General features: G+C 41.1%; 2 protein-coding genes across 2 annotated transcripts; both read right to left on the reverse strand.

The window, feature by feature from the left end:
• Positions 1-375: 375 nt before the first annotated feature.
• On the reverse strand, positions 376-1,816 carry trex4 (three prime repair exonuclease 4). The gene is given in 4 exon segments (XM_036576432.1): positions 376-857; positions 859-1,014; positions 1,016-1,275; positions 1,381-1,816. Coding segments are annotated over 4 exon segments (702 nt in total). The 5' UTR covers positions 1,445-1,816; the 3' UTR covers positions 376-635.
• A 1,409-nt stretch (positions 1,817-3,225) lies between these two features.
• On the reverse strand, positions 3,226-11,801 carry best1 (bestrophin 1). The gene is made up of 9 exons (XM_036576408.1): positions 11,650-11,801; positions 10,829-10,923; positions 9,906-10,139; positions 8,108-8,262; positions 7,836-7,913; positions 6,732-6,884; positions 6,438-6,518; positions 6,111-6,262; positions 3,226-4,496 (listed from the first exon to the last, which is right to left on the reverse strand). The coding sequence occupies exons 1-9, from the start codon at positions 11,799-11,801 to the stop codon at positions 3,467-3,469; spliced, it is 2,130 nt and encodes a 709-aa protein (XP_036432301.1). The 3' UTR covers positions 3,226-3,466.
• Positions 11,802-12,003: the final 202 nt, after the last annotated feature.

Here is a 12,003-nt window from a genome sequence, read left to right on the forward strand (position 1 = left end):
GGTGCTGCAGTTCCAAAGGCCTAGATCAGCTCTTAACACACAAGCATATCATCGCTGTCAGAACAAAACCTTCCATCTCCAAGATGGTAACTGTACAGAAGAAAGAAAACCTCTTACCTTTTTATAATGTAACAATTTTTCACAATTTCCAAGTAATTTTGAACCATTTCTATTCATCCATTTGCCGCAAACTTTTCGTGCAATGTAAAGGGCAGCTGGAGATTTAAAGTGATGTAAAAAAGAAATAAAAATTGAGATATGAGTATGAAAAGATGAGTAAAACATAAAAGAACAGCATGTAAAAAAACAGCCTGAAAATATATACTTCAGATAATTAAGCTTTTATTAAAATGAAGGAATTTCATAACTATTCTTAAAAACATATAAAAGGTTACACTTAGATTTGTATCCATGTCCAACTGATTTTGCGCTAGCAGTGCAGTAGCTACAATGGTGTGAATGGTCATATGGCTACATGTGCAGTCAAAGAAAGGTGCCTTGTTCAACGCTAGTATTTTCAACAATAATCCCACATTTTGGACCCGGGGAGGGTGTTGTATCAGAGATAATATCCCCTTTCACACAAATTGTTGTACTAGGAGCATCGTTTTTGTCTGGTCTATTATAACAAAAGTTTAGACGTCTCTACTGCTGTCCACTGTGACTTTCACTGCCTTTTGGAAGTGCTCACATAAGTCACTCTTTGCTGGTAGTCTTGCAGGCTTGACAGCCATGGTATTCAGCGAGTCCAGACTGAACATGTGCTGCTGAATTTGACTGGCTGTGGGACTGAGGGCCCAATAAAGCTTCTGCAGGGCTTGTACGTCAGCCAAGGCATTGTGAGCGGCATAGGAAACATCCCAGCACAGTCTTAACCAGGTTCTCCTGCTTGAAGCTCTGGATGCCACTGTCCTTGAGAAGCTGGCGAGCCAGAGGGAGACTGTCCAGGAAGCCCACAACTCCTGTCTGGAAGGCTGCTTTCAATCCAAACTCATCTAAAGCTCTGGCCAACACAAAGGCAGTCAAAGCGGCGAATGTTGTGGCCCACCAAAAGCGGGCGTCCGAACATGCGAAGGAAGGTTATGAAGGACACCAGGGCTTCTCTCAGAGAGTTCGTGAGCACAGGTCTGCGGTGCAGGAAGAGCTGGTGCCTTCGCACTCTAAAGCCAGTGACTCTGGAGGCCCCGGGCTCCATCCTACAGCGGGGGACCATAAAAAGGTTTAGTGTGTGGCTGCCACTCACTGCTGCTAGCTGAACAATGTCACATGAGGGCCCTGGATGAGAAGAAGGTCAAATTCACAGCATGTTATGATGGATACAGAGAGCAACTCTAGGAATATAATGCACAAAAATGTTCTGGTAAGCTGATAAATACATACCCAGACCAGTAGTCTCCAAGTCAAAGAACACAGTTCTGGGGGAATCAGTGGCCTGAGAATCCATGACCTACTGCAGCTACGGGGGGCTCTCAGAGAAATTAACACGAGCAAAAGACAGAGAACAGGTTCACCTCAGATACTAGAATCAATGCAGTAAAGCACCACTCGGCTGGTGAAGTGTAAACGCCATGTTTAAATGTTTTGTGTTTACTGTTGGCTCGTTTTCGTGAAGTCTGTGCTGTTTTCTAGTGTCTTCAGGTTTGAATCCCGCGGTCAGAAGTCCTTGGCTCAACCCCCAATGCCTCCCCCCTCCCTGGGTAGTGCACTACATGCTCCACGGAGCCCAGCAGTGTCCACTGCACTCAAACAGCGCTCTCCCTGCGCGGCACGGAGCCGTTCGGGATTCAGCCCGTTGATCTGCGCTTGAAGCTCGTCCTCCAAATGTTTGTGGCTCAAACCGTAAGGAAGCTTGATTGATTGTCGCCATCCAGCGGACTGGAGCCGTTTTACACTGTTGTACAGATTCCCATACGGAAAGTAAATCAACCTTTAGAGCATTTAATGTTTGAAAATGTAGGGAAATTGCCAAAATACTTTTAAATGTTTAATTTTTAGGGAATTAATGTTAGTAATATATTTTGGGATGATACAGTGTATTTAAAATGTATCTCACATATAAAAAAATATATCTCCACGCCCATTTTTTCCTATGGGTTACAATAATCACTCTTCAGTTCTTTATAAAAGAGGACAAATGCATTTTTTAGTGTACTTTGGCTCTATCTGTTTTATAAATTGTAATATATCTGTTCATTTTAACCGTGAATTTACATCACTACAGAGTGTTTCAGAGACGTTTTAAACTTGTACCAGCCCTACTCAATGATTCAATTATACAGAATTTTGAAAAATCTGTGGCATTCCCCTTTAATAACATGATTTAGAAATTGTCAACTACCCAAACCTTAAGGCAGTGTTGATCCATGGGGGGCTACAATGATTTCAGAGTGCCAGCCCTGGCAGGTTGCCCCCCCCAGACAGTTGTCTAGGCTGCCTGTGCCAAGAACCACTGTACTTCAAATGTTAGTTCAGCCTGTGTATTCACTAACATGAATGTGGGCAAGATTGAGATTTGTACTGTGGCCTGCCGCTATGCAGTGGTTCTTAAACTGGACTTCAGGGGTCCAGATTTTTGCTCCAAGATATCTTGCAACATAGGGATAGAGCAAAAATGTGGACTATATGGGGGTCCCTGAAGACCAGTTTGAGAACCACTGCGCTAGACTGCGTCAGAGTCTCAGTTTAAAAGTCATGAGGAGAAAACACCTGACTACTGAGTAGTGATGTCAACATGCAAAAATCTGTACACATGGTTCTGAAAGGGTTACCAACAAAGTCTATTTAAGCCACCACAGAAACAAAAAAGTCACCAACTACATATAACAGAATGACAAAAGACACAGTAATATGATGTACACTTGTTGGATTTTGACACAGTTTGAGAAAGGCTATAACTACTACTTTTCTTTTACACTGCCCTTTGCTATTTTCCTCTGCCTGCACTGACCTCTCACTTTTACCCTAGCAACAAGTAACTTTAACAAGAGTAATACAAGACTTACAGTACAATTTACTGCAGATACTGCAGAAATCTAATGTTACTTTTTACATTTTTACATTTTCAATACTTTGCTGTGCTTCAGTAAGTGTGTCTGAGATTGCTGTTTTTCTAATTGCTTACTGCTGGGTAAATCTGAAAAGTTTAGACGTTTTAAGACAATCAACCATAAGAGTGTAAGACAACAGGTACTGTCTGCCTGCTCTTCTTAGGTACAGCAATATTACCAGATGCAAGCTCTATTCAGTCATCTCAATAGTCCTCCTGCTTATTATGCATTAGTTCTCTTCATCATGAGAATGATTATACATAATTGTCCATCTGTTTGTCCACCTTGTCAAAGGAGCTATTATTCGGTTCACTGCTGAACACAAATAGCGTCGTTGTCTGAACTTTCGGCATCAGTATATTGATCATACTGAAGCAGACCATCCCTCCTCTTCAACTGCCTCAGTATTGTTCCCTCGCTCAACTGGCTTTCATGGTCCCACTCTGCACCATCCCGCCAATCAAATCCCCTTCAGACAGTGAAATCCCAGAATCATTGGGGGAATTGTGCTGATTGGTTGTTTGTGGCGTTGCCATAGCAGCAGGAGCGACTGCATTGGCTGTGTTGGTCAGGGCTGTGGTGCTTCTGTTGATGGGTCGTAGGTTGTTTACTGAGCTGCCTGCAAGTCCAGTGCCATTGCAGAGGCTACCTGTGCTGTTGATGATGTTGTTATTGCTGTTGGTTGTGTTGGGGGAGTTTGCGCACCCTGAGCTTGTGCTGGTCTGGATGAGATTCCGTGAGGGAGGGTTGAATGAGAACACCCTCTCTCCACCACCACGGGCGCTGGGGGGTCCTGGCTGTGGCTCCATTGGGGGAGGGGTATCAAGAGAGAGACGAGGAGGCAAAGGGCGATGGGACAGGAGGCCCTGAGTGGGCCGTGGTTTGGGCAGAGGGTCAGGGAAGGAGAAAGTGGGTGCAGGCGGGAGTTCCCCATCCCCTCCCACCCAGGGGAAGGCCGAAGAGGGCAGGGACGGGATATGACCAGGGGTATCCGGAGGAAGCAACTGCTGTGACCCCAGCAGAGGGTGAGCCAGGGAACTGGAACTTTGTGCCAAGTCGCCCTGTGGCCTGCGGGGGGGACGGGGCCTGTGGACAGGCGGGGGAACACAGTGAATGGGCGTCTGCGGGCAGCTGTAGAAGCCAGGTCTCTCATAAAGGGGCATGGAGGAAAAGGCATACTCAGCCATGTCTCGTTCTGGTGGGCTGTGGGCGTGGCCAGCCAAGGCGATAGCCTCGGGGTGAAGGTATAGAGGGAAACGGCTAAGAGGAGCTCGGGGACGGCGACGGAGGAGAGAAACTCTGGAAGAAGGAGCAGCGCGAGGGAAACTGGGAGACTGCACACCCAACAGACGACTCAGACTGCCTAGCAGGGGAGTGGAATGGTTGGCTTCTTCGTGTTCCTTTATCTGCTCTAGATTGTGCTGGAACTCCATCTCCTCTTTGGGAACGCTGGGGAAGAGAGAGTTACATTTAAAAAGTAGCTCATTTCTACAAAAGGTTTTCATAACTGAAACTATAATGAGACCACAGCACACTCATACCAGTACAGAAAGCAACTACAGTAATAAGACTGGAATTTCCATATGAATCCTATAAGAACTGTATAGTAAATTAGAACAATTACTACATGAAACTACACATCTATACAAATGATAGAAGCATTACAGCACTGTAGAAATCTTGTAGTTTCTTATTGTATTTTAGAACACAAAAATAATTAGTCAAGTGTTGATCACTGATACATACCAAACAATGGATGCAAAGTGTTTGAGCAATTAAGTCAGGGTTGTCCAGTCAAGGACAAGTGTGGTTGCAGGTTTTATTTCTCTTTCTTTTTCCTTCTTTCTTCCCTACACCTAATTGCACTTGTTTAAACAATTCTCAGACTTTAAACAATTAAAATGATGTTTCAGCTGAACATCAAACACAATTTTCCCCTTTCCTCAAATATAGTCAACCAGCCAAGTCATGTTTGGTGTCTGAAATTTGCTTTGTTAGTTTTGCACTAGTGCTACAAGGCTATTGGAGCTGACAAGTGGTGGAAGTTTATACACACCCATTAGAAAACTGCACACCTACATCATCACACCCTACATCAGTATGTTTAGTAATCAGTTATCAAACAGGCTTGCTCATGTGGTTTCTGACACCTTATGACACACTGTTATCCATAAAATACACAAATGTGCATCACATACAGTCAGATCCAAAAGTTTAGAGCTCAGACAACAAATATCTGCACACTTAATGCACAATTACTGTATTTATTTATTTATTTATTTATTTATTTATTTGCTGAATTTAACATGTTGAAAAAAAACAAATTGTTGCCTGTGCAAAAGTTTTGGCACATGTTATGTTTTCTTTTCCCATATACACTCTCAGAAATTAAGGTATGAAATATATTGTCACTGGGGCGGTACCCTCAAGGGTACATAACTGTACCATAATCCATTGAAATGATATTTTCTAAGTTGTATTGTCTCCACACACCCCGTCTCGTCTCCAGGCTTTTTATTTTATTGTTCTGTGTTAAAACTAGTTTATAAAAAAGATACAAACACGTACTTTTCCACTGGGAAAAACGAATTTAAGATACACAACTGGACCTTAAAACCACTGTTGTACCTCTGAGGGTACATTTACATTGTTTGTACACTGATGAATGAAAAATGTACCTGCACCGTACATTTTTTTCTAACAGTGTATTAAACTCAAATAAACAGAAAATGTGTGCTAAAATTTGCAGACAAATGCCACAAATTTTGAGTACCAGTTATTCTACCTGCTTGGTTGATATAACAACCCACAGCCACACTGGCCCTTTGCAGATAAGATTGAGCATTGACTGCTTCCTTCCTATGCAACCCATGCAAAGTCTCTAGCAACTGCACTACTCCTAGACACATACATCAAGCAAATAGAAGATGTCAACTTATTTTTTGTGGCTTGTTTTCACAAAAACAGAAAGCATCCCTTCAAAACAGTTGCTAAATATCAGTGTATGATATATGTACTGTGAGCAATTCATAGTAACTTCCAGGGTTACTATGGAACACTTGCCTGATGTCCAGAGCAGACCCCATATATGAGGGTTTTCGGTGTTCAGCACTGGCAGCTGTATAAGGAGGCTGGGGCTCTGATTCATTCCAGTATTTATCCCTCTCTACAACCGGAACTAGATCATACATATCATCAACTGACAGCAGAGATACCTGAGAGGTAGAAAGAGACACAGATTTTATGTGCAAGATGTATTTTTTTTCTATATAGTATACAAAACCATCCTAATCTTCTACAGTGCTCTACTGCAGTAGTGGGAGAAGGAAAGCAGAGAGATGGGGAGCAGCAATCTGAATGCAGACACCATACTGGAAAACATGTAGATACCTGTAAATTGCGGTCCACCAGCCAGTTTGTTTCAAAGTCATCATCATCTTCCCCAAATGGATTGATGAGTTGCTCTGCTACCTTTAAATACAAAACCAATATTAAGTGTCATTGTTGAGCTCCATCACAGACAGAGCCCAGCCATTTTAAGCCTTCTGCAGGTCATTCCAGAGCCATTTGCTTTATCTTGAATAAATATTGGTGCTTTTGGCCTGTTTGTTTAAGCTATGGAGCCCACACACACACACACACACACACGCACACACACACACACACACACACACACACACACACCTTGAGCCAGCCGACATAGAAGAAGAACTGCAACAGGGTGAAGACAGGAAGATAGAAGTCAAGGTCGTGACCTGGGTAGCCTTGGGTCGGGTCAAGAAACTGCCGACCAATCAGACAAGCCAAGAAGAAACTGTATACAGCCACGGTTACCACCTGCCCAAAATGACAGAGTCAAACAACATGTGAGCTTTAAAGGAGTCTACAGACTGATTTAGACTAGAACATACAGTACTGGGCTAAAGTCAAAGACCATTAAGTAGATCATTTTAAATAACAGGAAAAAAGCAGAAACCATATAGTTACTGGAAAATGACACATATGCCTCAACAACTAAATATAATTTTTATCAGTTTTTCAAAGAAATCTGCAGGGATATTTTCGCACCTCCAGAGTTCAGTCTTCGAAGTTGGTTGTTTTTTTCTGCTCCTCATAACCCAAATAATCCCAAACACATTCAGTGACGTTGGACTCAGTGGATGGTGGTCAGTCTACTGTTTTGAGAGCAGCAGCTTTTTTGTTTGATTTGCAAATTTTCTTCTTTATTTATTTATTTATTTTTAATTAAGGGCTTCTTAACAGCTACACATCCTTTCAGACTCATAGTGTTGAGTTGTCTTCTTACAGTGGAGGGATGGACAGAAACACCTGCTGATTTTTTCAGATCTGAACTTTTTTAAACTTTTAAAACTGAAAGTTTTTTCACTTATTCTCCTTTGAGTTTCCTCTTCTTTATACAAGAGGATTATCTTATATTTAATCTTCTCAGAAATATCTCCCAAAAATGAATAACTTGTAATTGATGGCAATTTTGAATGGAAATTAATGAAGGGTGGTCTCTGACTTTTAATCAGTACTGAAGATGGATTTTCTGCATTACCACAGAATCAACATTATTTTGCATTTGCAAGTCTGTACATTTTTCTACCAAAAATCATGACTTTCTAATGAGGTTAGTGAATACATTAGTGAATACAGCTGAGTATTTATGGGTAAATCACTCATTAATGTTTTCATCACATGAATTTCATCATCATTTTCATCGTTTCGACCTTGTTGGTTGTTAGTAAAGTGAATATGGCGCTACTCTAGTTTGATCAGCCAGACCTGAGTGTATACAAGTGGCAGACTGATCCAGTCATAACTGTACAGCTTCATGCACTGAGAGCGTAACGTACTTAACTCCTAAAAGGGAAGAAGAGACACACAACACATGCAGAACTGCCAGTGCTATCTGAAAAAGCGTTTACACAGTGATGCAGCACTTTCACTGTATTCTCTATTCATGATGAAACTGAATAGTTTTCTGCAACACTTCCCAAAACATGCTACAAAACGAGGCTTCATCATGCAGGCACACAAACAGCTGTCAGACGTACGTTTAGAATAGCAGAGAGTGCGACGTCATTGTTGATGCGTCCCTCTGTCCTTGCTCTAAGTGCCAGGCTGACAAACCACATACAGGGAACCCAAAACTTATTATGAGGAGACGGCAGTTCCTCCAGCTGCCTGAGCTCCTCTACTGTCATCAGCCCTGGAGAGGAACAAGGGAGAGAAAGAAAAGGAAAGAACGGAAGAATGAGAAAAGACAGAATGCTACAACATGTGTCAATGTTCAGTATCTCCCACGTTTGTGTGTTCATGTGTGAACGCTCATCTTAAACTGGTTAGATTTGGCCTTCATGTTTTTGTCCCTTTCTGTGCTGATACAGTCAGGGCTCCAGAGAAACAAACCATTAATCCTTGTTGTTTTCTTGCTGAGTCTCAATACCAGACACTGGGGGGTACCACAGCAACAGCAGCAGCATTCCACAGAGCTCTAATCAGCGTCCTGGGCCACGTCACTTAACCCAACTCTTTTCCTGTGTTACCACCAGGATTTTGCTCAAGAGTTTTCTATGGTGTTCCACTGAAACTGCCTTTGTGAAAGGAAAACACTGAAGAACCAAACCTGCTTCTCTAACTATTCAGCTGTTGTAGTGAACTCTATTGTTTTTGAATGTTCAAAAGTTTGGAATCAGTGTTTTTTAAATAATATGAAACCTGATTACAAATGAAATAAAATGATTCTATAAGATGATTCTAATATGTGCAACATTAGAACATTAGATTAGAAGATGTGTTCAGAATGATGAACAGAGCTGTAGTAAAAAGGACTAGAATGACAGAGAAGCTGTATGATATTGAGAATTAAGTTATAATAAAAACATATCTAGAATTCATCATATTTCAAAACTGGACTTTAAATCTCAAGGTAAATAATTTTTGTTTAAGTGTTTAAGTGCAGATATCTATATCAGCAGAGTTCCCATGCTTAAATGCTCAACACGACCGTGCCTAAGTAGACCACTAAAAAGTGTTTTAAAGAGAAATCTGACAAAAATGAGACATACATTGTAAATGAATAAATGTAAATGGATAAATAAAGTGCATCAGTTATCATTTGATGCATTATTTTTCATAGGAGTCTTGAAATATTGAACAAAACATCCAAAATACCTCATGGAAAATAGTTTGAGGTCTTTAAATCCACACTGTATGAGATATTACTGTATATAATTGCCAAGCTATTGTATTGCATCTTTTTTCTATATTTATTTCATTTATTATATATTTTATTTATACTTATTTTATCTTATTTATTAAGTTACTATGTTGTAATTTTAATGGTTTATTGATTTATTCTTTTTATTTACTACTATGAATATATATACTTTTAGCATTTGGTATGTTTTTTACTGTTTAACTTCTCAATCCCTGATCTCTGTATTGGCTCAGCTACATTGTACATGAGGGTCTCCCTCAATGTACTCAGAGTTTAAATATTGATTGGTTAATTGATCTGCCCCTAATGTTTTATATTTTATTATTCATATATGTACTTTTTTCAGGTGTTATTTTCCAAAGATAAACAGCTATAGTTCTAGAGTTTAACACATTTTATAACAGACAACTGTGAACCCCGAAACATGAAAATAACTTTATTAACTTGAGAAAAACCTTTTCGAGCTACTCTATCCGCACATCAACAAGCATGTGCGCTAAGAGAAAGAGTGTAATCTAGCTTACAGTGTACCTGTGCTGGTATGAGTGTAAGCCTTGATGAGATGTAGGTAGGGTTTAATAAAGCTCACCTGTAGTGAGTAACATTAAGCAGGCAGAGTAAATGCTGCGTACCTGCCTGTACCAGGTGCTCCATTGTGGGGAACCTCTTGTAAACAGCAGTGCTGATGGAGCGGTAGATGAGGACGCCGGACAGGTTAGCATAACGCACCAGACTCCTGCGGATCAGTCTGGCTCCCTCATCTGCTCCCCGAACATGACCCCCCACCAAGGCAGCCAAGCGGTCTGGCCACGGAACGCTCTCAAACTGTCCCCACCAGCGTGACACCACAAGGGTCACATAGAAACCTGTCAAACAAACACATACATGCACTGAATTGAACATTTACTCAACTTCGGAGATTGAACATGCAGCCAGTGTTGCTTCAGTTCACCTGTTTACACACCTGCTTACATCGAACAATCATAACGAGTCTTACAGGTCACTCAAGAGCACACTCACTCATTCCTTCACCCTCATGGGCATCGTCACTCAAATTCCACTCCTGTTATGGTTTTAACTGCTACTTTGCCCTCAGGGATCTCTGAGAGCACTGATATAGAACAAATATCTTTATTTTTGGTCAACGGAATAAAAAGAGGAGAGAGAGAAAGAGAGAGAAAAAGATCTAGAGGACTGCAGTGAGAAAAGGCAACAATAAAAATCATCAATAATCTATACATATTAAGGGGGTTAATTCTGTTAAGCACATCTAATTCCATCACATTGTTAGTGTCGCAGGAAAGACAGAGAAAGCTGTGATAATAAGCGTTCCTTATCGAAGTGTATAATCTTTTGCTGTTTTTAACTGTTTTTACATAATTTGAAAATACAAGCTGCTTTTCACAATGTTTTAAAATTTAATGATGAATGGAGCAACAGAAATGGTCCAAATTTACTTGGGTTTCATGGGAACCCATTAACTCCCATTCAATGTTAAGAATGTTTCCTTGTCCTGTAAACTACCTATAACAGATAACAGGAAACATCCACTCACCTAGCACAAAGGACACAGGAATGAGTTGTGCATACTGATCACAATAGATGGCGAGCTTTTCAAACAGCCTTCTCTGTCCATCATCCAAGAGGAACCTGCAAACAATGTTCAGCTTAGAGGGGGCAATGGCATGATATTTTATTGTTGTCATGATAAACAGGGTGGTTTTCGAAGTATGTCATGGGTATCATCCATACCTAAAGAAGACTCATCATCTGCATGTTTCATTACAAGGACAGCATAATTAATGCAGTGCAGTGTGTGAAATGTTGAATAAAAATCACTGTATTCAGAGTTTAATAGTTTTAAATGCGGCAAAACATCATTATATGTATCATTTATCGTGAAAATGCCTTTACGTATTGTGATATGAAATTTTTGCCATATCGCCTATCCCTAATTCAGCTACAGCTACAGCTACATTTTATTCTTATGTTGCATGTTGGTATGTATTTGGTCAGTGCAGAATTGTGGATTTATGGTCGTGCTGTGCTGCAGTCCAGGAAAGTCTGGGCATTTCCCTATACAGGAACACCTGACTGAACTCATTAGTTAATTACTAGCTTAAGTAGGTGTATTAGAGTAGGGAAATCACCAAACGCCCACCAGGACTGATGACCCCACTCCTGGATTAGTGATAAATGACATACTTTCAGCCATTTCCAGTACAACATGACTAAATGGAAAATCCAAGACAGCACAAGCTCTGCGCTGCTAAAAGTTGCCCATCTGAAAAGTTGTTGTTTGACTGATTTAAGTTGCTAATGCCTCCTTAGGTAAAACTGTAAAGCAGAGCGGCAGCAGCACTTGTCTGCCTGTACCTGTAGAGGATGCTGATGGCACAGTACAGCACAGTGAAGATAAGCAGCTCTCTGTACAGGAGCTTATAGATGCTGCCTTTCCAGCGCAGCAGCAGGTGGGAGAAGGTGCCCAGGCGGGCATCTGCAACCCTGCGCGAGTACGTCACTGTCATCTCTGCTCCCTGCTGGCCAGGAGGACCAGCTGTAGCACCTCGCACACCACTCTCACCACAATATCACAACACCTGAGAACCTGTTGCTGGAATTCTACATGAAAATACACAAAAAAGACACATATGCATGCACATAAGATGATGAATAATGTAAAGTATCAAGAAAATACAATAAATATAATGTATGACATTGTCAGCAGTT

This window comes from Colossoma macropomum, unplaced genomic scaffold (assembly GCF_904425465.1).
Source record: "Colossoma macropomum unplaced genomic scaffold, Colossoma_macropomum, whole genome shotgun sequence".
NCBI lineage: Eukaryota > Metazoa > Chordata > Actinopteri > Characiformes > Serrasalmidae > Colossoma > Colossoma macropomum.

Coding starts and splice junctions, on each gene's coding strand:
- best1 (XM_036576408.1), bottom strand. CDS start 11,801: ATGACAGTGACGTACTCGCGCAGGGTTGCAGATGCCCGCCTGGGCACC. Junction 7,914..8,107: donor CACTCTCTGCTATTCTAAAC/GTACGTCTGACA, acceptor CTTCCCTTTTAG/GAGTTAAGTACGTTACGCTC. Junction 6,519..6,731: donor TCTATGTCGGCTGGCTCAAG/GTGTGTGTGTGT, acceptor TTGTATTTAAAG/GTAGCAGAGCAACTCATCAA.